This window comes from Trachinotus anak, unplaced genomic scaffold, assembly GCF_046630095.1.
Source record: "Trachinotus anak isolate AG129_WGS33_773 ecotype Australia unplaced genomic scaffold, CSIRO_AGI_Tana_v1 ptg000012l, whole genome shotgun sequence".
Lineage (NCBI taxonomy): Eukaryota > Metazoa > Chordata > Actinopteri > Carangiformes > Carangidae > Trachinotus > Trachinotus anak.
Window position 1 is genome coordinate 5,280,658 of NW_027273863.1, and position 26,161 is coordinate 5,306,818.

Below are 26,161 nucleotides of genomic sequence, written 5' to 3' on the forward strand. Positions count from 1 at the left end.
AATGACTCTGAATACACCAGCAGGTGCAACACACAGCTGAGCTTCACTATTTTTAAACTTTAGTTAACCATCTTTTAGCTTTTGTGGCTTCAGTTCTTTGGCTTTTATACACATGCACTACATTTCCCAGCAGTCACCTATCAATAAAACAGTGAGGTCGGGACCAGGACACCTTTTCCTGTTCATTTCCAGTAAAAGAAGCTGGAGTGCAGTTAGCAACACAGTTTAAAGCCGACTGAGGGAGATGAACGTTTCCACAACTTCATGACAAAACACTGATTATTTTTATTGGCCCAGATACTGGTAAGAATAATTACTCAAAATTAATTAGTCCACTTGCCCAAAATGTGAGAATCTGCAGTGATGAGTCCATTAATTAATTAGTCAATTAACAGAAAGTTCATCAGCAACTATTTTAATCTTTTTTTTTTTTTTGAGCAAAAATGTCAAAGTTTCTCTGGTTCCAGCAAATGTGAGGAAATGATGGTTGTTTTCACTGTAAGTTGCAGCCTTACTTGATGCATGAGTTTTGAGTTCCGTGTTAAAATCACTGGTTGTGTCCTGTCACAGAAATCAGGCCCTGCAGCCTAAAGCTTTGGAAGAAGAGCTGCAACACTGTGATGTAACAGCTTCCTCACCTGATTCAGCAAATCATCAACTCTAATGACCTCTGCAGCAGGACTTTTACCAGAAACATGTTGCAGCAGTTTTCTCTTCTCCCTGTTGGCATCACATGGCCAGGCTGCTCTGTACTTACAGCACCTTTGTTGTTGTTTCCACAACAGCATATCCTACATTCATCTGCTAATAATTTTCTCAATCAGTTTATTGATTGGTCTAAAAATCACTGAAAAATGTTCTTCATGATTTCCTGAAATCAAAGGTGATCAACCTTGTGTCCAACCAACAGCCTGAAACCTTTAGTTCACAATTATATAAAACATTCAGAGCAGGGAAAAAGTTATTTTAACAATTATTAAAATAGTTTCCAATTAATATTTCCATCAATCGACCAATCAATTGATTTTTTTCAGCTCTACAGTGAATATCAATGCGTTATCAGTGTGTGAAGTGACTGTGTGTTGAACCTACAGCGTATATGCTGCAAAATACACTTTTTGAACTATGAAAATGTCGTTATTATCTTCAATAGCAGCAAAGAACGGGGGTTGATGCTGTGTGTCACATCAACATTTGACGAGTTCAGAAGGACGGCTGGAGCATCTGACCAGCAGTGTCTGCTGGGAACCTGCAGACGCAGGAGGAGGAGGAAGAGGAAGAGGAAGAGGAAGAGGAGCAAACTTGAGAAATATTAAAGTGCTATTTGGTGTAAGAAGCAGATGAGATAAGATACCATTTAATTGCTTCACAGCTTTAATCCCATTGTTACAGCGGTGGTGTTTCATCCTACTGATAACTCACAACACTTTGAACACTCATTTACACACACACACACACACACACACACAGTATGTGTATGCACACACAAAGATTTCCTTTCTGCTGCTGCGGCAGAAAAAAGTGCTTAGTGCGCCACATGCTCCCTTTTTTGAGGCAAAATTTAACTAGGTGAAAATTAGACTTTAAAATCAAAAAAGAACATACAGATCATGTGTGTGTGTGTGAGAGAGGAACAGAAAGTTAAGGAGGAGGTGGACTTCTGATGGGATGTTGGATATTTCTCACATTCATCTTTATTCCCATGAAGATCAGGATAGAAAGTAAAAGAAGAAACAAACAAATCAAAATCAGGAAGTGTAAAGAATGAACAAACAAACACTCACTTCCAGCAAACAGGGATAGTTCTGGGTTTTGCTGATTTCCAAAATGGATTCAATTCGATTTGACCGGCCACAGTGTGTATAAACAGGTAGACACAGCTTCTCTTTGCAGATGGATCTGCTTTTGTCTTCACAGCTTTTAAATGTGAAATGCAGCCACACATCTGCTCTAGACCTGCACCTTCAGTGGAACCGCATCTGCTGAGTCTTTGTTTCCCACGTGACCACATCTTGTTGTGCAAGACGGCTGATCATGTGAGACTAACTGGGGGGTTACAGCTTTAAACTGTTGTGCGACTGTAAGAGACACATATTAAAAGACCTCTGGATTTTATGAGCCGATGTCAGATTATTCAAATGAAGATCGATTTCAGAGATTCGACTTTTTCAATCCAGCCCTAAAAAAGACGGAGAAAGCTCTGCGGTCCGGCTAAAGATCACACAAGCACAGAAAACACACATGCACACTGGATCCCCCAGGGTTTACAGGACAGAGCAGGACCCCAGGGACAATACTTCAACAATGGACCCCAGCACAGACACACACAGAGCAATGGTCCTCCAGTGTGAGGCAGTGGAGAAGGCACCTAATCCTGTTACACCGTGACAGCTACAAACCCTGTATTCACTGATATATCCCCACACTTGGACACACACACGCACACAGCCGCACGCCCACACACACATGCAAACGCACACAGCAAAGTAAGTAGGAAATCATTCACGGCCTTAAAGTGGACGTTTAGTAACCTATTATGTGCTTCCGGTGATGGACAGTTCACTGCACTGACAGTTTAAGTGGTTTGGGTTCAAACGTCTTGAGACCATGTAACAAAGGTAATGTTTCAAACAGCTGCATTAGCAAGAAGAGTTTTTACCCAGGATCCATTTGCTCATTATGTCATCGGTAGAAATGTATTTACAGCTGTAACACAGCTGGGATGCTGTCTGTCTTTCAGCGAGGGCACCATCAGTTGTAGGAGGAAGCATTTGTGTGTCTGTCAGTGTGCTTTTCTCCATGAACAGTGGGCATCAACAATCATTATTATTCTTCACAGCAACACGAGTCAAAGTAGGTCAAACCCTATGTGTACGAACTACGAATAAAGCTACTAAAAGTCCGGCTCATGTCCCCGGTCCTTTTCAAAATGTTGTGAGCAGGTTCCAAAACCTATTCAGGACCAGAACGAGGTTCCTGATGTGCAGAGGAAAGTTGACTCTTTCTTTTCCTGCATTCCTCAAGAACTCACAGCCGCATACATTATGATGTGAGGAAGTTTGCATGCAGCTCAGAAGCAGTCTTAAATTTTTCCAAGGCTCCACTCCAGTCTGGAGACCCTTTTTATAATCATATGATACTAAACAGCAGTCAGTGGAAATCTTCAGGGTGACTCTGCTTTGGTAAAACATCAAAGTGAGTTGCAAAGAATAAAATAGAGAAATAAAAGTGAACTATTTATGTTTATTATCTCTTCAACTGAAACATTAACAAACCCCCTAAATGTGGAATTGCATCAACTTGTGGTTGCGGCTGCGGCTGAAGCAATTTGGAGATTATTCAATTAGACGATCCACAGAAAGGGAATCAGCAGCGTGTCCTCAAGCAAAAATGACAAAAACATCATGGTTGCATCTGATTTTCTGTGAGAGTATACAGATTTTTTTAACTGCTGGTCAGAAAAAACAGGGTATTTAAATTTCTCGTTGCATTTTGGGAAATTTTAATGGACGTGTTTCACTATTTCCAGATATTTTACAGCGCAGGTGATTAGTCTAGATGATCGCATTTATCGAGGAAATAATCTGCAGATGATGATGAATTATTATTTGCAAAGAGGAACGTTTATGGAGGCAATGACTAAAAATCTGCCTTGATCGTTTTACAAATAATCCGAATTCACTTTTGCTCGAACTGTTCGTTTCTATTCTCATTTATTTCACAACGTCTATTAACAAAACAAAACAAGTGAGCATCAGAACTGTATTCTTTTTTTTTTTTTTTAAATTGAGTAATCAACACCTGCAGTGGTCACTTAGCATCTCCAGTTTTAGACGTAATGGGCCTTTAGAATTTACATTGAATGGACAGCAGTGTAATAAAACACTGGACAAAAAGTGTCTGTCTCCTCCATCTTTGTTTGGGTGCGGGGAGGGTAGAGTGGGCTGGCTGGGGTGAGGAGGGTGTGGGAATAGACGAGCCAGAAAAGGGCAGGGAGACACTTAAAGTGGAGGAGGCCAACGTTTGTGTGTGTGTGTGTGTGCATGTGTGTAAGAGGGTGAGAGGTCCTGACCAGACTTATCCTCACGGCTGTTGACCACATTAATCATGCTGCATAGAGAGGAGTGGTGTGTGTGTGTGTGTGTGTGTGTGTGTGTGTGTATGGCTGCACTTGACTGCTCCTATCAATTCAATTTCATTCCTCCCTCTGCTCCCTTCTTTTCTCAGGGCATCCTCCTCCCCCACCGCTGAGCTCCATAGTCTCTCTCCCTGTGTGTGATGGACTGCTGAGAGCCTAATGAGGTCCCTCCCTCCCCTTTGGCTTTTTCTGTGACTGCTGAGTGTTTGTGTTTGTGTGTGTGTGTGTGTGTGTGTGTGTGTGTGTGTGTGTAGGGGGGAGGGAGAGCCAGAGGTGACAGGTTGGTTATGTACTTCTTACATTTGCCTTTCAGCTCCCCACTTCCTCCCTTCTTCCTCGCTTCACACCTTTCCTCACTTCCCCCTTTTTCCCTCCATTCCTCCTTCCTTCACACCCTCTTCTCTCTCTCTTCTGTCTCCTTTCCTCTTTCCCTCCTTCATCTCTTTTCTCACCCATCCCATCCCATCCTCGCCTCCTGTCCTCCTCCTCCTCCTCCTCCTCCTCCTCTCTGCAGTCATCTTACCATTCATTTGTTGGTGAGACTGCAGCCTAATGGGCCATAGCAGGCCTTCCACTAAAGAAACCCACACAGAGTGCTGTTATTAGCAGGCAGGAAGAGAGAGAAGAGGGAGGGAGGCAGAGAGAGGAGAGGAAACTGTGGAAGTGATGTGCAGAAAAAGGTAAAGTGACGTATTTCATATTAAAACAGTATTTAATTAAATAGTGCTGAGGAGGCAGCTTCCAGTCTCCATCCTGATATGATTATTTATAGTATGAACAAAACCTCAGAATCATAGTAGCCTAAAGGGGCTCTAAAGGGAGTCTGGCTATAATTTTTTCTCACAGGAATGAATGAATTGCACCTACACAGTCCAGAAAAAGTCCAACAGAGCAAAAACAAGCCTCAGATAGTAAACATGCTAACAGCTAGCTAACAAAAAACTAAAGGTGAGGAAAGTTTATGGAGGTCAGTTTTTTGCAAGACTGGTGGCCCAGGTTGGAAAAATGAAAAACCTGCGTTGTAATAAACCAGAATTATCCTTGGATTACTTGTGTTTGTCCGTGCATCAAATCAGTTAGGGATTGGTGGCCTGCTGCAGTGTCTGTCCACCACGACTCAACAGGTCAAAACCTCAGGAACACTTCGGCAGGGTCATCACAGAACACATTACAAGTAACACTGATAAGCAAGGATAAGAGACTGAAAAAATATAGAACAGTCAATCATATGTTAACATATGCATATCTGCCAAAGCGGCTCTACAAAGATGGGTTGGATCTATCGGTAGAGACTTTAAGCAGCGACGGTTGAAGGGACGACATGTATGACGTGGATTCTATCTCAAGGCTTTCTACCCTTGCAGCCAAACTGTCTGCTGCAGGTGATCGACTGATTTGCCGTAGCAGACAGTTGGCTGCTTTAAGTCCCTGTTGTCTCAGACTGGTCCACCAGGACTCTCCAGAAGACACAGATATGCCACTGATCCAAAGTACAAGTCTCTCTACAGGTTGAGCAGATTTTATTTTCTACCAGAATTACCTGGAAGCACTATCAATCAACCCCCAAAAGAGCTCCATATTCACGGTTTCAGAGCTTTAGTAAACATTAGCAGCTGCTGTATGTAAACATAGCTATGGAGATAAAGTGGACCTGAACACTTAGGCGAAGAGATCTGGGAGCAGTGGAGACTTTTTAGAACCTTTGGGAGGCTGGTGGTCACATTCACACAGAGAACCAGTCAGAATAATAAGCCACACAGGAGGTCCTGTTCCATTTGCTAATGCACACTGACAGTCAAAACCACCAGAATAGGGGACTTGGTTGCTAAGTGATATAATTATTCGTACTTTTAGCACTGAGTGGTTCCTTTAAAACCTTATCCACACATTTGGGGAAAGGGAGCAGCAGAGTGGGAGAGAGCGTTGAAGAGCAGCAGATGACCAGGGACAGACAGACCTTTGCAATCAGCGGCGATCAAATCAATTAAAGGGGTCAGTGCTGATGAATTGCGCATTAACTGTTAAATACAGGGATGCAGGCAGAGTGTTTTGATCCGAAAGGAACATGACAGAGCCATGAAGAGAGGGAGCGCATCTGTAGGCCATGACAAGACGAAGCTGCACACATGCAAAGAAGAAGAGAGACATGCAGCGTGACTGTTGAGTCCCATTTCCTGAGATCAAAGTCAACCAAATGTATGGAAATAGTTTCTAATCCAACCATAATGGATGTCTCACACACAATGGACTCCTATGGGCCCTCGTCTGTCTTGCTGGCAATAATAGCACTCTTGTTGTGAGGGGCTTTGAGTGCTGCTGAGATTGGAAAAGCACATAGGATGCAGGCACTCACTGCAATACACAACTATGTGTGTATTCAAAAGAAGAGCGGGGGAGAGAAAAAAAAAAAGGAGTGACAACTATCTGTGTCTGATATCTATGATCTATGACTGGCCATTTCAGGCCGAGATGGGCAACACAATAAAGCACCAAACTCACTGCGTTCAAAGGAAGGCATCAGCATAGAGATCAAGAAAACTGGTAGGGCTGGCCAACACAAAGCAAGGCATTATGGGAACAGAGGGAAAAGGAATTTCCATTACAAATGAAAGCAGAGTGGAGGACTGTGATCACAAAGTGGTGAGACTAGAACAGAAAATCACATTATTTTAAGGTGGTTGCTTTCTATTTGCTGTTGTACATAGGATTTTGTGTTCATGCTGTGTGCATTTGGAGTGTGTTCACAGCGAAATACCTACAAACTGGTTGCACTCGTACACTGGCAGGAAAATGTGAGTGAACACTTGAGAATTACCTCCATAAAGCATAAAGCTGAGAGCGTCCACAGTCCAAGTGTCTATAAATGGAGATGATTAAGTTCTGTGGCTTCTCTCCCTGGAGGTGGGCGTCCAGCTAAGATGACTTAAAGGCTTACAGGAATCACTGGAGCTGGTTAACATCTCTGTTCATGAGGCTACCACATGTCATGGTTCATGGTTTCACGGAGCATGGTGTCCATGGCAGGACACCAGGGAGGAAGCGGCTGCTCTCCAAAATAAAACATCAATGTGTCCCTGAAGTTTGCCAAAAAGCAGCTCGACACTTCACAAAACTACTGAGAAAAGGTTTTATGGACTGATGAAGCTAAGATAACATCATCCCAACAGTGAAGCACAGAGCATCGTGCTTTGGTGCTTTGCTAAACATCATTGAGGGGAAAACGAATTCCCCAGTTTATCAAGGTCCCTTACAGGATTTACAGCAGCACGACAATGACCCTACACATCTATGACACAGTGACTTCAAACAAAGAAAATCCAGTCTGAGCCCAGACCCGAACCCAGTAGGGATGCTGTGGAATGACCTCAGACAGAGGTTCACACCAGACATCCAGAGAATATGTCTGAGCTGAGGCAGCTCTGTAAAGAAGACCACTGTGCAGCTCTGATCAGCAGCTACTGGAGGAGCCTGTTTGAGGTTATTGCTGACAAAGGACCAGTTATTAAATCCAAGGGTTCACTGACTCTTTCCACTAGCACTGTGTATGTTCAGTAGGTGAGTTCAATACAGACAGAAGAGATCATAAATGTTTGTGTGATATTACCTGAGGGACACCATGTTAGTCTACACTTGTGACTTAGATCACATTTTATGATCAGTTAATGCAGAAAAACGGGTCAGTAAAGGTTCACATACTGTATTTGCTCTGCCACACAGATTGAACCAAGAAGTGCCCAGGGCAGATGACGCTGTGCAGTGGAAAAGGTCAAATCTAATCTATTTGGCTCCGAGAATATCTGCTCTTTTCTGTTACGGTTTAGCCTCAGTATCTGCTTTTTCAGCAAACAGACAGGAAGTGCAAACAGAAGCAAATAAAAATGATTACATTGAGAACACTCATAAGGGAATAGCTGAACATTTTGGGAAATATATTTACTCAAAATTAGAAGGGAGGATTGATACCTCTGGGCTAATATGAAGCCGGTTAGCCAGTTAGCTATGTTAGCTATCTCTGTCCCAAGTCTTCTACTTGTCTTTAATTAACATCATGCTAATCTTTGTCAAAGGTGCTGGTAGGCAGACTTTGGACAGAGCCTGCTGAAGCCATCAGGCTGTTAGCTTAGCCTAGCCTGTAGACTGGGAGCTTTATTGCTAGGCTAAGCTAACAGGCTGCTGCCTTTAGCAAAACAAAATGTCTAACTTTTTAATATATTGTCAAATGTTCTCAACTGTCAACAAACTAATGGCTCCCTTTAGCAACATTAGCCAAAATTATTTGTACAGTGAACTGACTACACCCAATATCAGTGACAAAATGGATAAATGTGTTGTAGCTTGAGAGATTTTTGCTAGCTGGCCCCACATGCTGCTGCTCATTTCTTCCTGAAAAGCATGAAGCTAATTGAGACATCACCACAGGATCCACAGACAGTAAATCAAACCACCGCACGTCAAGAAACTTAACTATCCCATTAAGCTTTCAGGGCTCCTCCAAAATTATGGATTCAAATAATGGATTAAAATCGAAGACACACATACACCTTAAAGGAGAGTTCGGCTTGAATGAGTTTTATCCAACCATCAAGTGATCAATAGCACCACAGAGATGAAAGGAATGGTGCTGCTTTTTTTTTTTCCCCTCTCACCAAGTTAACAACCGAGGAAGGAAAATGAGTTTGGGAGGAGGTTTGAGTCTAAAGTAAAAAAAACAAAAACAAAAAAAAATCTGCTACTTGCCTCAACTTCAAGTTCAAGACAACTTCTTTACCTTTTGTGCGACTATTCAACCGGCTTAAGTTGGGGCATGTCCAAAATCCACCTAAAGAATCATGTCGTCCACAAATAGTCCTATCCCCAAGAGATTTTTTTTTGTTTTTTAAACAATGCTACCTGTCACTGCTTTCCTCCTCCACTTAAGTCATCCTGGATTTCCCCACTTGCCGTGTTCCAAGCCGCAGGGCCTGCTCTTATTTTTATGGAAATACGTCACTTAATCTTGTGTGGGTTATAAGATTATATTACATGAAGAGGTAGCATAAAGAGCCATGGTGTTCATGTGGCAACACAACGTGATCATAAGACAGAGTTTGATTTGGGTCTGGTTTGCATTTCAAATGCCCCCATTCCCCTCCATGTCTGTCCATTTCGCTCCTTTCCCCCCAACATTTGTTAGGCAATTACAACCAAACAAGGACATAATAGTCCAGTGTGCGAGCCTCAGCCTTCCCTTTCAAGTCCGCCACTGTCTGAGACATAGACAGGGACCAAATGTGTACAACAACCATGGTAAACACGCACTCCTACACACACACACACAGAAAGCCAATAAAAGACAGGTGTGGAACAGCGCAATAACTGAATACAACAAGTTGACAGCCTCGAAAGCTAAAAGGACAAGGCCACCATTGATCTCAGCTGATAAATTGTACGCCCACCACCCAAGGTAAAAGCACTAAAGGTGGAGAAAAACATACAAACCAACACAGGATAGGAAGCTATGAAAACAGGACACGGGTAGTAAAAATGTGTTTGCTCTTTCTTTTTTAATCTCACACAACTTTCATACACGTGTTGTACTGTTACACACCAGTAAGAAAATGGGCTGTTGTTGAGGGATGGAGCTGAGCAAACAGTACCAGGAGCAAAGAAAGACTTTTTTTTTTTTGCTGGCTACTGCAAACAAGTCCAGAGGAGAAATGGCATAGCTGGAAATCACAGCAAAAATGTGGCTCAAACACCTGAGGCCAGGTTTAAACTGAAAGCACATGAGGGAGACGCATGGGGAAAAAAATGAAAACAATGCTGGAAATCCTGAAGGATACAGCGAGAAGAAGGGTGGACATAGTTTTTGGTTTTCTTCTCTCTACTTTAACACAATGCTGATAATATCTATAAGGAGACCTCTTTTGCAAAGGTGGTGCTGCTATATGCATCAAGCAGCAGTGGCTTCTGGAAACTGAATAAATAGATAAAAAGAAGCTTACGGTTTGTCACCCAGCCACGTCTACAGACAGACGTGTTTAAAGATGTTCTGAAAAAGGCCAAAGTCAAAGGCAGGCCTAAAAGCTTGCACAGGAAAAGGCGAAACGCAGTAATTGTTCAAGTGGGGCTAATGGTGCACACGCTCCGAGCGTCTTTCCTCTGAAGCATTCGTGGTTTTGCTCTGCAGGGCAGAAAGTGATGGAAGTCGTTCTATGATGGATGAAAAAGGAGACTGAGAGGTTCAAATCCTGCTTTGTTTCACACACCTGGACAAACGCAGAGCGAAGTGGCTGTGATTGGACAGGTGTGTGGGGGAGGGGTCAGGGGTTTCAGACACCGTTTTAACTATCTAATAAGCCTTTCATTTGAGGCCTTGTGAGGCCACTAGGCTTCCTGCATGTCTTCACATTATTGCACTCGTGCCCACAAAACCTCTGTATTTACATAACTGCTGCTGGCACGCGCCTCGCAGAGGCTGAATCATTGCCGCCAAAAACCAGCAAGTCACCAGAGGAGGTATGAGGAAACAAACAATATGCATACTGTGCACCCATCGCTATATGCAATCACTGTTCCAGAGGTCATGATAGCGCCACAATTGGCTCCATCATGACTGCTTTTGTTGACCTCAACACCAACCTTCCTGTGCGCTCAGCGTACATGTGTAAGGCCCCTACTGTCAAGAGTAATGGTAGTTTCTGTGAGGAGATGCTGCACAGATCATGCTGAACCTTTTGCCAGGTAGAGGCATATTCATTACACATAGGAAAAATAGGGTTTGTAGGGAAGCATTAAGATGAATGAAGGTTACGTTCAGGCTGTGTTATGTTGGTTTTATTGCTGCTCTCTTCAGTGCGTTTGCTAATTTTCCGTTCTTCTTTGCAGGTTTTGGTGAGCTGCCTTGACGACAGATCATGTGTGAACAGCATGAGCGGCTTGGCACTCTGAGTATATCAGACATGAAATCCAAAGACGACCACAGCACTGGACACTGTTCAGCTGATAAGCACGGAGCAACAAGACCGAAACAAAAGAAGAAGCAGTGGCTTAGCGTGTTTTTTGTGTCTGAAATGTAACGTACAGATGGTCGCCCCGCTGTCTGGTGGAGGAAGCGCTCTTTTAACAACAACCTCTGATTAATGATTTTATATAATCAGTCCTCATGCGCCCTCCCTCTCTCCCTCTCTCTTGCACGCTCATGTACAGGTGCCGCTCCCTTTGATGAATCCAACAACAGAGCGTCTTCCTAATGGCCTCATCTTTCACGAGCCTCTCCGAGAGCTAATAAGAGTGCGAGGACGATTTGTTTTACCGATTTTCTCTTTTCAAGTGTGGCGGGCACGGAATTAATTACACTGATTAAATATTGTCTGTCTGTGTGCTGGGGAAGGGTTGAGGACAGACTTTGTGAGTGTGTGTGAACGTCTGTGTGCGCTAAGTGGCTAAAGCTGCGGCTCAGAATGGGTTCGGCTGTGAATACACATGGATAAATAGATATACAAGAACAAAAGCACTTAAAGAGAGGGGGGGGGGGGAACGTGCATTTTTGAATTAATGCTCAGGCATCCAGCTACAATTACCACTGCAGTGAAGGTTAAAGCACTTAAAGTTGACAGTGTACCATTTCTTTATGTGAAAGTAATGATGCAGATTTAAATAATAATAGATTTTTCATAAAGCTCTTTACCACACAAAGTTATAAAGCGCTTTCAAACATAAAGAACATACAAGAATTAAATTACACTGATACACATTAACAGGAGGAATGATAAGCTTAAGTATATTAGATAAAGTATGTAACTTACAAAATGAATGTAAATAAGATGAGACTTAAAGCAACAGTGCCTCAAAAATAATTTAAAGCTGCATTCATCACATTTTTCACAAGTTGGGGGCAACAAGCTGTAAACAACATTAATATATGACTTAATTACATTGTAGACGTTACATAGAGGCAGAGTCTGGTAATAATTCTGTGTCAGTCACTGAAGGTGGTGTTTTTCACATTTTACATACAGTAATCATCCATTGTCAATACAGAAATATTGATTAGAGCAGGTTTTAAAATTAGTTGAAGATGAAAAGAGACATTTTAGAGAAAAAAATAACTTCAACACCACAACATGTATGAAGAGCAGAGTGAAACTGTATCACCTCCTACACTACACTGTTAGCTAACTCATATCGGGGTCTGACTTCTGTGAAGTTATGCATGTTACCCAGAAGAACATGAGTCAACATCCCAACAGTGAGGAAACAGCGCAGAGGTGAGCACACACACACACACACACACACACACACACACAGCGCTGCTGTCAACTGCCTGGCCTCTTTCTAAAGCCCCTTTTACACAGCCGTTCTTTATAAAAGGTGCTAACTTGGAATTGGGGGGTGGGGGGGGGTTGTAAACCGGCGGCAGTGGTGGTAGTCACAGAGCTGCATCAACTTCTGTGTAAAGAGGAGAGGCAGCATGATGCAACAGACGCAGACGCCGGCATGCTATCTTAAAATCACACACGGGGGTGGATATGCGACGGCTGGTTTGGTTCAATGTAAACAAGAAGAGGCGGCATAACAAAGGGTTCTTCTTTACGGGAATATAGTTGGATCTTCACTCAACATTGATGACAGACTCTTTCCGGCTTCACCTAGTCCTCTGGTCAAAATCACTAACACTTCCTCAACCAGCAGCTGCTGCAAACAGTGGAGGAGACAGAGGGGTGGAAGGAAAATAAAGAACAAGACTTAACAGCCATTCACTATGAGGGAGCTGCAATCTGATGTAAGTGCCAGTCACTTAGTGTGATGATTTAGTGAAAAGCAGATAAAGAAATTAAAAAAAAAAAAGAACGAGGAAAAAAGAAAAGGTAAAGACAGAGACATGGAGGGAAAGAGGAGAACTGAGCGGCGTCGGTGGACTCGATCCTGAGAGTAAAGATGGGAGATGAAGCGAGTGAAGATGACCTCATCACCTCCTTCTGTCTTTCATCGAAACACGGTTGAGCAACCAGAGAGCAGATTAAACCAGAGGACCAGCTCTTCACAACAAGGAACCCTGCAGCCAGGAAATGACTTCTGAAGAAACACTGGCAAGACAAACCACCAACACCCCCCCCGCCTGCCCCCTCAACTCAAAGAGTTTTGAACTGTTGGTTGGATAAATTAAAGATGTTACCTTGGGCTCTGGAAACTTGTGATTGCTATTTTTTGATTTTTTTTTAATTAATTATTAATAATCAACAGATTAATCAATCAACATTGATAAAATCGTATAATAGAGACTTGATGAAATGAAAAGGTTTGGTTACCTTCTTCTCTCCCAGTCATCTACAAGGGAAATCATTTCCATTATTTATACAAACATCATGTTAATCTTCAGTAGGACACACACACGAGACAACAGTCACTTCATGTTACTAAAGGCTGAGCTGTGTGCTACTTGTAATCGCTGATACTAGTGCAGACGGAACACTTTTTGATGCCTTATTTTGAAAAATATAAACATGCTTTTTTTTCCTTTTCTCTGTTTGCATTTAACAAAATAAGATTAAAAAAAAAACTTAAATGTTTAATATTTAATTATCAAACACAAGCAGACGTACAAGAAATCTGACTGAATATAATATTTGAAGTTTTTTGATCAAAACCAAAACCGTCTGATCACGGAATAAAGTAGGAAAAAACATGAAACTTTAAATATATTCTAACTTTTGCTCCGCAGACAGATTTCACTCACTACAGTCCTGGTGTTTCATACCCAGCCCTGACAAAAGGACTAGTTTTGAGACCTTTTCGACATTTCAGGAACTCCTACATTCGGAGTAAAGAAGCCCCACAGTGTTTTCCACCCACTGATTGACTGTCCCACACGGTTTAATCCTATTCAACTTTGCTGCTTCGCTTTGTCACAGGTGCTTCTAAAGACGTCAGGGACCCATTACAGCTTTATGTAACGTCACCAAGACGGGGTAATGCACACACACACACACGCACACACACGCACACACACACACACACACACACACACACCCCTTTCTGTGAACAAGGGGTTTTTCTACAGCTGGGTAACAAAGCATGACCCAATAATCCCAAAGCTTGACTCAAAGCTTAAGAACCCCCCCTCCACCCCCACCTTCCCTCCCTCCTCTTATATCCCTTCCTCCCGCTCTCTGAGGACTTCATAAGGCGCTGGCAAGGGGGCTTCTGGGTGCACACGTGTGTGTGTGTGTGTGTGCGTGTGTGTATGTGGCGTGTACGAGGAGGGGAAGGGGGGGTTTACAAATACAAGCACGCTTAGCTTTGATTATTCTAATTATGACTTGGAGCGAGGAGTAGATTATTATGAACACATGGGCTGAAGAGTCGTTGATGAGCTCACGTCCTTTCAGTCCCTCAGTGTTACTGCTAAAAGAGGCCGACACACATGGCCTTTAGTTGTAATATACAGGGGGTGGAGGGCATCTGAGGGACACACAGTCAACTCTTCAATCAATTTCATTTGAAATGACTCTGTTTTTCCAGAATCAATTCATTATTACTCAACAGCAAACAAGCAGTGAGAGACCACATCCAGTCAACATTCATTTTTTCCTGATTATCAGACATGTAAATGTGAAGAAAAAAAACCATGTGGCTCCTTGCTTCACAAGAAACGTTGCTTAAACTTGTGTTTTTTTTCAGCACGCAACAGTTGTCCTCCTCTTCTGACACACTCCTAGCCTGGACTTAAACTTTCTGTGACCCGGGCACCAAAAAGCAGATCGCAACCCCCGCCCACCTCTCCTCCTCTTCCTCCTCTTCCTCCTCCTCCTCCTACTCCTCCCAGCTCTGCAGCACCAGATCCCATTAGTAATTGCCTGAAAAAACAAGAGCAACTCCAGATCTGGCTGCAGGCGCGCCAATCCAGAGGGTGCGGGAGGGAAAAAAAAAAAACAAGTCTAAAGATGAGTGTGAGTTTACAGGAACAGGAGCTCCTGCTGGACTTGTGATAGCTGTGAGGAATAAAAAAAGAAAAAAAAAACCTATATCTCATGATGGCCTGGGCTTGTGAGCTCATCGCCTCAGCGTCTTTGGCTCTTTGCTGCATCATGGTTGTGTAACTTTGGCTTTTCATTAAATCAGATGTGAGGGGAATTACTATGAGAGTGCCTGATTTGCCCATATTTAGTGGATATCTATAAACCTCTGGGATGCCAGAAGAAAAACTGCTGTTTCAGCTCCCTTAAAGTCACAAACACAGACAAGAGCTGCATAACAACACAGCACCTGAGCCTGAGGCTGATGCAGGCAGACGATGACTCTGTCCTGACTACAAAGTAAATAAAAGGTGTAAAACCAGCATAAAAGATATTTGCTTTTGGCGCATACATGTAACTTGCAGGCTGTATGAACAATTAACATGTTTATCATGTGGTTCAGAACTTTCATACCAGTTTTTCAGACTGTAACCCCCCCTCCCCTCCCCGAGATGCCATATTTTAAACCATGCATCATCAACATGCATGTGTCAGCACGCAGCCTGGTCTCATTCCCAATCGCTCCCCAGCAAGTTCCTATTACAAAGAACATGAGGCACGTCCATCTTGCTCTCTTAAAAACAAGCACTGCCACTACTTAAGAGCGGTGATTATGTTGTGCTATGTCAGGTGAAAGCAATCTTTGCAGGTGTGAAACACGATCCTTAATGAGCACACTGTGTGTCAGCATGCTCGATGGCCCAACCTATCTAAATCCAGCTCTGAAGAAAAAAAAATGTTCTCCTGATAAGTCAGTGAGTTAACCTTCCACAAGAAAGTGGTTCCCATGGTCCACAGAGTGAAAAATAAGCCAAATCTTATCTTGATGCCACACAGCTATTTAGCCTGTCTGCTGTTTTGTTGACAGATAAATAAAACCATGTGCCTTGCCTGCTATGACTGACCTTGGGGGAGATGGAAAACGATTCGCTGGTGAGGCAGGTAAGACTGGAAGTGCTTGCTAACGGGTGTATGCTTTTTTTTTTAACATTTAAATTCCAACTGAAGTGTTTACCAACTGGGACACAGCTTCTTACACATACACATATTGCACATTTGGCAGCACAACAAACTTTAAAACTATTTCATATGGAGCTCTGCAGATACTCACACCAGCATTAAAGGATTAATTCCCTAGATACATAGAACAGAAGTGATTTCACCAAGGTAAGAGTACTGAGTGTAAGTGTTTGCAACAACAGGAAGTAGTAAAAAGTAGTTCTTCCCTTCTGTTTTGTTCAAACTATGTTTTACAAACAATCCATGCATATTGTACAAATGTAAGGCCTTGAGGCAATAAACAGAAGTCAAAAGAAATCCGACTTTTTAAACGAGTTGCACGTTGTTCTCATGCATCAACTCTCCCTTGCAGACTCCAAACTTAAGAAGCTGGGCGGCAACAAATCTCACTTTCATATTCATAAGTTTCAAATTTCATTTAGTTATGGGCTGCAATCGATGGGCATTTATGAGATGCAATTAGATACAGCAGTCACACAGAGAAACGCACCAGCCACAGTTTGCAGCCCCCCCCAGATACACTGGAGCAACATGAAACCCCAGACAAGCTCCAGTGGCTCTCACACCATATGGCTTTAGAAAAATCCTCCCGGTAACCATAAAAGGCTGCTTTTTTTTTGACTATCCATCGGTTTCATCTCATCAATTTCCCTGATGTCTGAGCTCATTTTGTGGCCGTGTGGAGCCGGAGGTATGAAACTAATGAGAGTGAGTGGAGAGGGAGCTTTGCGGAATGGCCCTTTGTTTGGAAACAGCCTCTCTGCAGCGCTGGAAATGCGAGACGCTTATCGATCATTTCAACTGGAAGCCTTTTGTGTTGCAAGCGACTGAGGGGCTGCGGGCAAACGCACCAATATGAGCTATTTAACGTTATACACAGCTACTATTGGGTCGGGTTTAATGATAAAAACAACACAAACACTCCCAGCATGTATTTTCCACGTCCGTAGCGACTGCGCTCTTTGTCCGGTCCGACCAGCGGCAGCAAATAAACAAAAAGCTGTGGGGGATTTTTTCGGATTAACGTTGGATTAATCATAATAAGAGACCCAATAACCGCCTTTGTTCCTCGCCTAAGCCACCCTCAACCGATGGTGAGTTGAGAAAAAACGACTTTTCGCACAAACAAAAAAAAAAAAAAGCCCCGACGCTATAACGCTGGGTCTTTTGTATCCGCGTCTGTCAGCCCTCCTCCTCCGCGCCTCCCCTGCCTTTCTGCCGGGGTTACGGCTCCAGCCAGCCCCGGTCGTCGACAAGGAGCCCCAGATAAATGGAGAGAGGTGCTGATAAAAGCCGAAACACGGCTTCTCCACTTTGAAAACCCCCAACACACAGCGAGTCGGGGCTTCGACGTGAAGACAACACTGGCCAAAGACGCAGTAGCCAGCGGTACAGCTACAGAGTAATGAAAAGCCACAATAGGAAGCCCTTTAATTTTTAAACAGCAGCTGGTCGGCTAAGCTAGCAAGCAGCCGTATACTCGCTTCCCTTTTCACAAAGAAGCGGATAAAAGCTCGAAACTCGACAGCAAATGTTTCCTGACGAGCCAACTGAAGTAAAAACACGCGCAGAGCCATGTGTGGTTTAATATGCGCCGAAAACAGACGCTTTGCATACTTTCCACGATAGCAGGGAAAACTTCCATCAATCATCCCCTTTAGATCCAGCAGCAGCGGCGAGACTCGGAAACAGTCCAGTGTTTGTGCCAAAAAAGAAAAGCCTCGCCTCGGTTACACTGAAATATTCCACTTACCGACTTGTAAAACGTTTTCCACACAGCCGGTCTCTAGCAGCCTGATACCGCGGCGGAATGGCAGTCCGTCTCCCGTTCCCACCGCTCCGGCTGCCCCCGCGGTAGCCGTCGTACCGGCGGTGGATCCCCCACCACCACCGGCGGTCGCAGCTCCGGACCCAGCGCCCCCAGCACCGCTGGTAGCCGCCGACGGACCCTCCTCGCCGGCGACTCGGCACTGAAACGAAGAGTACATGCATATCTCCTTTTCGTTACGGGGAAAAGACCAGTAGACGATGCGGCGCTGGACGGGCTCCGGGATCCGCTCGAAGCGCTCCTCCACTCTCTCGAAGGCCCACTTTTCCGCTACTGCCTTCGCGGCGCAGTCCAGAAGGGACTCCGGGGAACGGTACCGGGAGCTGGGCAACCCACTGCCGTGGCCGGGCCCCGGGCCGGGACCTCGGGGAGCAGGGCGCAGGCAGGGTCGCTTGCTGGCCGGTGGTATGGAGAAGAGGGGATGGGGCGGCTGTTCTCTGCGTCCTTCCGCCATGGCGAGCCGATCAACACTGACGAGACGGACGGTGTGCGGACACCGAGCAGCAGCAGGAAGCCGATTTCACACACACGCTCAAACACACAAACACACACACTGAGCAGCCAGTGTCAAACCAGACAGGATGTAAGACCACACTTCCGATCACAAACTTCAAAATAAAAGTCATCATTACGAGCGTCTGAGGCTTTTTGAGCAAACTACATAAAACAAAACACATTTTACAGATCTATACGAGCATCAGACGGCCAGTCGGAATGATACTGACACAAGACATGGATTTAACTGGGCCACATTACCTATTTGGCCAAAATTTCCACATTAAGAAGTTTTTTTGGAGAAATACAGATCTTTTCTTTTTTTTTTTCTCCCTTTAATCATATAGTGTATGAAACATAAATGTCCATTACCCATCATAACTTCCCTGAGCTTGTTTTGTTTGACTAAAAGTCCCAAAACCAAAGATGTTTAGTTTACATTGATACATGACTGAGAAAAGCAGGAAATCCTCTCTTCTTAGAAGTTGGAACTACATAATATTTGACTTTTTTTGCTTGAAAAATGACTGAAACACTAGGCTAATGGATAATTAAAATAATTGCTGATTATGTTTCTGTCAAATGACTGATCAATTCATCATTTTTGATGTAATCAAATTGAATGGATTCTGAGGTAAAGCAAGTTGAAATTTGTTGAATAGTGTTACTTTGTGATGCAGTACAGGTGCATGTACTGAACTATGGTTTTATTATACAGGTTTCTAACCAGAACAGTGCTCTTTCTAAAGCTTTCCAGCTTCTACTTGTACTCTTGGTGGCCCTATATAAAAATACAAGAAGGGACTACTTTATTAAATGATAACCTCTCCATAAATGCAACTGTAGTTGTGGTTTATTGAGACCAGAACAAAAATGTCAAAAATTAAATGATAGAAATAAAAATGATAATATAATTATATTCATATCCCTTTCCAGACCTATTCTGAAGTGGGTAAGCGCTCAAGAACAAAGTAGGTCTCAGGCACAGATGAAAAGTCTCAAAAGATACAAAAATATAACTTTCAGTAATAGCGAAACCCACAAACATTCACAGAAATAATCTTCTGTAACACTCTGTCTTGAGCTTGACCAGCTATTGTTTATCTCTCTTCCCTGCTTCTTTACAGAAGTTTGTTCCCAAAATAGAAAAGTACAGAAAGTTCTTGGTTCACAGTGTCACAGTGTGTGAATTTAGAGAACGGGTCATACTTTCAATCAGCTACTAAGTTGTCACAACCTCTTTTGTTTCAACATCCATTGATCAGATGATTCCAGCGTCAGAGCCAAAGGGGAAACACATTTATGTGAAATCAACAATATGCAGCCACTTTAGATCATGAACTCAGGTTCAGTAAATTATTTCTGATAAATTCATTTTATTATAATACATTTAATATATTTAAGCACTGATAACAATCAGCTAAGTCACTGTTTATTACTGCTTACCGACTAACACAAATTCTCACCATCATGTCGTTCATAATTAATAATATAAAATCCTAAAATAATGTTTTGGAGATTACATGTATTGTGAAACGTCATCTCATCTCTTCAGTCTATTTCATCATCTGTTGTAGTGTGGTTCTCCTGTTCCTCCTCCTTCTGGCTCCATCTTCACGTGTCCCTACAATCATTTCCTTCTCAAAGTCTTTTAGGGCCATTAAGAAATTAGAGACTTGAAGAAAGTAAAAGTCATTTAATCATATATGACATTAAATACAGATTTCATATTAAATGTCTTAAGTATGCAGAAATCTTTTTGTATATCATTAGTTTGTTGAAATTAACAAGTTATGGTAAGTCTTTTATTTTAAAAGTCAAATCCTTTCATTTCCTGTCTCTTTGGCTATATGTCTGTGTGACTTGTTAAGACTAAGCTCTCTGAGCAGAGAGAGAGAGAGACACACACACAGAGAGAGGGGGTCAGCAAATTGATGGTAGGTGGAGGATGTTACACATCACTAACCAACACAATAACAAAACACTCCAGTTTCCAGTCAGCGTGGCATACCAACTACAGCTCCCACTGCTCTCCCATACCCAAACAGGCTTTATTTTCACATGAATGGTTGCACTTTACTGATGCAAAAGCAAGAGTCTGATAAAATGTAGGAGGAAAAAAAAAAGGTGAATCAATAAGACTAATAACTCAAACAACACTCCCATTGTCATTTTCCAGTAATTTCTCATTGCTGTAAATGGTATTTCAAGATCATTATCTGCTCTTTAAAAACCCAATGAAAACATTTCCTCCTCCTGTCAACAGGACAGCAAAGTCCTTCATATGTGCGCATTCTATATTGAAGCAGATAACGATCTCCAGTTCTCCTCATGAATAACAAAGTTATGACTGTTAAGCAAATTAAATTCATACCATTACGTGTCCTATAAATATCAGTTACCCGAGGTCAGCAAATACACATTCATTTGAATGGGTGCAGCACTCCAGTCTGTTTCCCACAGCAGGACACAGAGGGTTTGGAACCAACTGCCAACCTAATACAGGCTGATATGCTAAGGCTTATTTCACAAGAAAATGAGGCCTTCTGCTCATGTGTTTCAGGACATACACAGATGTTATAGACCTTCAAAGTAGTTACGCAACACTGTGAAGCAAAATCCACAAAGAAAAAAAACGCCGTGCACGTCTGCAAACGGTTGAATTTCATGTTGTTGCTGTTAATGACATTTTAATGCTTAAATTTACGTCTGTATTGAAGATGAGATTCTTTTTATTTTTTTTTTTTTAAACCTCATTCTATTTTTTAAAATTCTTTTTTCATTGTTTCTCTGCGTGATCCATTTAAAGCTTTCTATGAGACTCAGTTGTTCTCAAAAATAATGAATCGGATTAGTTAAAATGTGTAATTTGAAAACAATTTAGGACCATTGAGGTAAGTTAAAGAGATTTTTTTTTTTTTTGTAGTATCACTGCTGATGCAGGACTGGCCTAGTTTTTCATGAAACTTTGCTGTTTATTGGATAAGTATAAGTATAGGAGTATGCAATATGGAAACTTTCATAGACTGTCAAAACAAATATCTGATATTTTCTATTGATACACACAAATTTGACAAGGATTTTGAGAAGACTGGGAGAGTTGTGACAAAGGGACAGGAGGCAGGTAGATTCAGAATTGAACAATATGGTATTATCTTATGAAGTCCACTACCTCTGCACTGCCGCCTGCTAAGCTGTGATTTGATAATTTGCCAACACACGTGCTGCAGATTTCTGTAAACAATAGAGTCCAGAGTGTGCTGCTGGATAAATGACATAATCCTGACAAGCTGTCCACTCTAATGTGGATATATTTGAAATCACACATATTTTTCCTTCCACACATTAATATGTTTGCTTTTGTTTATACATTTAGTATTCCAACAGGGAGGTTAAACAAAGCTAGTGCTATGAAGTCATTAATATGCCAATCTTGGCATTCTTTCATCTGCATTTGTGATGACTGTGGCAGTGCAATGGCTCTGCTGGGTTTCAGGATATGTATGGTGTTACAGTATAAAGATTACTATACCTTTCCTAAATTTTAACTTTAAAATTTCACCTTTATATGCAGCTTTTAAAGTAAACGTTGAGGTGGATCATTCATCATTACACAAATGTGTACAGTTTCAAATTAAGAGTTGGCCATTGTCCACCAACTAAAAAATTGGGAAAATTTACACAGGACACAAAATCGGCTTAGCCAACATCCTGTTGGTCTCCACGCTAACAGACTGGAGCGTTTCAAGAGGCCACAGCTTGGTACCTGTACCCCTGTGCACTATAGACCAGTAGAGCTGTGAGCTGCGTTCAAATTTTACACATTCAGATTTTTTTCCTCTCAAGACAAAAACAGGAAATGAATAAATCTACTGACCACACGATGGAATCACAAAATCAGATTTGCACAATGCACCTATTATGACATGACATGTTTGCGTTAAGCAAGAAAAGGGAACAGTCTACGCCAGCGGACCAGTCATGTTCCCTCTGAGTCTAGCCGGGTGTTCGGTGCTCTTTGGGTGCAAAAAGGTTTCTTCCTTAATTATGCAGAAAAAAGCAAAAGACCTGAGGCACTCTAAAAATCTATGTCCATTAACTTACAATTATTCCATGCTAAATAAAATCAAACCACCGTAATAGATTTTTGGAGAACTATTAGCTCTCGTTTCATTTTGTTCTTCACTGACCTTGCATGGGCAGTTATACTTTCTCATGTTCCCGATATCTGACAGTTGCACAAGCGGAGAAGATGTTTCATCAGCCTGAGATAAAGCCAATCTACACATAATGTCTGATAAAATGTCTGATGAATGGACGCCACGGTTGAAATTAAACAGACTATCTCCTCTGAAGTTGACTCTTTGGAGACACGGGCGAGACATTAGTCACCGAGCACAGCGACAATACCCAGACCGTCTCTTTCTGTGTACTCCCTTTCCTCTTCTAAAGACTGCTTTTTGGTGCACAATTATATTGAACAATAGGCCAAAGCCAATGGAGGATGCAACCCGTTACCATGGAAATGATTATGATGGATTTGTGGATAGACAGAGCAGGTAATTGGAAAAAGATTGATGGGTGACAGGGTGAAAGAGAGAGATAGAAAGGGATGGAAAGAGAGAGGGATAAATTACCAAAGCAGTGGTGGGAGGAGAGAAAGCCCTATTACACCCTATCTTTCTGGGATTTACAATTATATAATGATGCATCCCCTCTCTCATCAAGTCAATAGGCAATCACTCTCTTGCTTTTGCAGTCACTCCCTCTTCTCTCTTTCTTCCCCCTGTATTACCCCATCTTTTCCGCCATATCCTGTTTTCTCTCTGTCTCCCCTTCCCATTATTTCTCTCTCCTGACTCTAAAGAAAAAAGTGGATCCATTGTGTGTAATTTCTCTCATTATCACTCAGAGCGGAGAGGTGCTGTAAAGGGTAGAGATACTCCTATGTGAAGCAGACACACACACACACACACACACACACATACTTGTACTTCTCTCTTTATGAGGACACTCATTGACATAATGCATTCCCTAGCCCCTTACCCTAACCTTAACCATCACAACTGAGTGCCCAACCCTAACCCTGACCCTAAACCTAATTCTAACCATAACTCTAAAACCAAGTCTTAACCCTCAAAATGTGATTTGAAGGTGTCTTAAAAAGTGAGGAAATGTCCTCACTTTCCCAAAATGTCCTCACTCTGTTAGTAAAATACTTTTTTTGGTCCTTACTATGTAGCAAGTACAAGTGTACACACACACACACACACACACACACACACACACACACACACACACACACACACACACACACACACACACAGGCAGTGTCCAGGGGATGTTTCAGGTTTTGGAGGAGCTGCAGGTCAGAGAGGCTGGTTTATGGTCTGAGGTCATCGGTCAGGTCAAATTAGAAATTCTAAGTGAGGAAATTGAAAATGAAACTGCCCTTGAGCAAGGCAGTAAACTCCCATAGTTTCTGCGCCATGGACAAAAAATTTACATTGTGTTTGTGCTGGGCAGCTCACAAAGATGAGTGTCAACGTGCCGCCCTAAATGTATATTTAATAGTAGCTATCGTGCACTTTACCAATATCTCAGTCATCATAAATAGATAAAATGGACAGATTCATAAAAGTAAGGTGTGGGTCCCAAAATAAACTTAGTTTTAAGTTGATTAAACATTTATTTGACTCAAAATTAATTGAGAATATTCACCATGTAAATACAATATAAACTGTGATATTATATTAATATAAGGTACTAAAGCTAAACTGTGACGCAGGACTCTCCCTAACACAGGGAGTAATGTGCTTTCCATTTTAGTTAATATTAATTTATTTTTAATTAAATTACCACAAATTAACTGACATACTGTGAACCCGGGGCTTTTGGGGCCCCAGAGGGGCCTTGTTTCCTACAGACAGAGAAGAAACTCAGTTTACTATGAATGTTTAGCAGTTGAGCAACTCGCTCACACACTGGTGTTGGGCAAGTTATTTGAAAGCTGTTATTAATTACTTACTAGTCAATTAGTAATTTACTTTACTATTTACTCAGCAGCAAAAGTAATGAAGTACAATGCTGTTAAACACATTCTGTCTTCTGTGTTCAACAGGTGCAGTAATAGAAAACAGTTTACCAAGCAGGCAGCATTAAATGCTGAGGGATTCACTTGCAGCTAGCTTAGCCTCTGTGGCTGCACACGCGCTCCAGGCGTCCACGTCCACGGCCGCATGATCTAGAGATTCGGCCTCTCACCTCCTTTTCAAACATGGCAAACGGCTCGCAGCAAGAATAGACCTGTTGATATCATATAAATATGATCAAATATAAAACATAACATAAAACAAACTTTTCACTAGAGTTGTCTATGTCTAGGTTGAATCTGAATATGACGTGAAAAAATATAAATATCTTTTCAACCATTTTAGCAGCTGCATGTGGGGGCAGTGGCATTTGCTGTCAAAAATGAATCAGAAATTAATTTAAAGAAGTCCAACACTAACTACCCTGCAAACTCTATGTAGAAAGCTACAGCTGGCAGTGCAGCGATGCGGCAGTGTGTTACCAGCACAAAAAACAGGTGATTCCTGAATGTACACATACCTGTGGCCCAACATTTGCCACATAAGCCAACTAAGAACACACAAAATTTAAATGTGACAGCTGTGGAATTACACATTTCTCTTCACCCGCAGGTATGTGTAACCTGCGTTTAAAAAACCTGCACATACATGCTAATTTTGATATAAAATTGTATTATACTGTGACATAGGAGGGTTAAACAAGAGTAGATAATGCAACACAGCTAAGCTACAACCGCTTCCTCCATTGTAGACTCTGTGGCTCTCTGTATGCAGTGAATAGTTTCACAATTTTAAATACTGTGACTGAGCCTTTACAGGAACATCTGACACTGGCAGGTCGTCATCATTGCATTGTGTCATGAAGTCACCCTCCCATGAATCAGGGGAAAATCCTTTCTTACGCTACCTTCAAACAATGTCTCTGTCCCTTTCAGATGATCCTGAGGAAGCTGCTGGTTGCTGCCGCTGACCTGCACGCCAACACTAAGTGATAAGATGGTTCCAGGTTCAAGATGACTCAGGTGAACCAAGAGGGCAGGTCCTGCTGTCTGGCAAGGGAAAGCTCGCTCACACGACAACACATACCATCCTACATCAACATAAACAGACTTATATGCATAATGTATCAAATCAAAATGCATTAATGAGGCTTCTGACATTAATGTATTTGAACCAACACTGATGATTACAGTACAGCAGCGAAGAAGTGAAAATTAAAGAAAATGATTTTATGTTTTTGAAATTAAATCTAGATTTGAGAAGAGGGAATGAAAGAGACAGAGCAATTTCAGGAGGATTTCTGAGAGATCATCTTCTCAGAGAGCTTGACTGGGTCAGGAGCCATCGCTGATGTGGGATTGAAAAGCAATTACAACATTGTCTCTGATATTGTCTGTGCAAATGAATCCATAAGAATTTAATTAGATTTTTTGTTTGTTTGTTTTGGTGTGGATTTTAGGTGAGGCTGTGTCAGAGCATTATACAGTGTGTTTATACACGTAGGCTACCTGTACATACACTGTACATCCACATGGAGATGAGACGTACTCACTGTCAGCACTATAGGGCCTCAAAGCTGTGATATTCATAT

The 26,161-nt window shown here is 42.2% G+C and overlaps 1 protein-coding gene and 1 long non-coding RNA gene across 2 annotated transcripts in view; one reads left to right on the forward strand and one right to left on the reverse strand.

Annotated features, from left to right (window-relative positions):
- zswim5 (zinc finger, SWIM-type containing 5) overlaps nucleotides 1-18,538 on the reverse strand; it is a 67,847-nt gene extending 49,309 nt beyond the window's left edge. The window contains exon 1 of the mRNA XM_071490681.1: nucleotides 17,909-18,538. Coding sequence (XP_071346782.1) covers nucleotides 17,909-18,437 — 529 coding nt within the window. The 5' untranslated portion in view covers nucleotides 18,438-18,538. The remainder of the gene's footprint in view (nucleotides 1-17,908) is intronic.
- LOC139628702 (uncharacterized) lies at nucleotides 15,811-25,937 on the forward strand. Its single transcript, XR_011692844.1, has 4 exons — nucleotides 15,811-15,890; nucleotides 16,004-16,077; nucleotides 25,506-25,592; nucleotides 25,824-25,937. It is a non-coding gene; the product is annotated as an uncharacterized lncRNA (long non-coding RNA).
- Nucleotides 25,938-26,161: the final 224 nt, after the last annotated feature.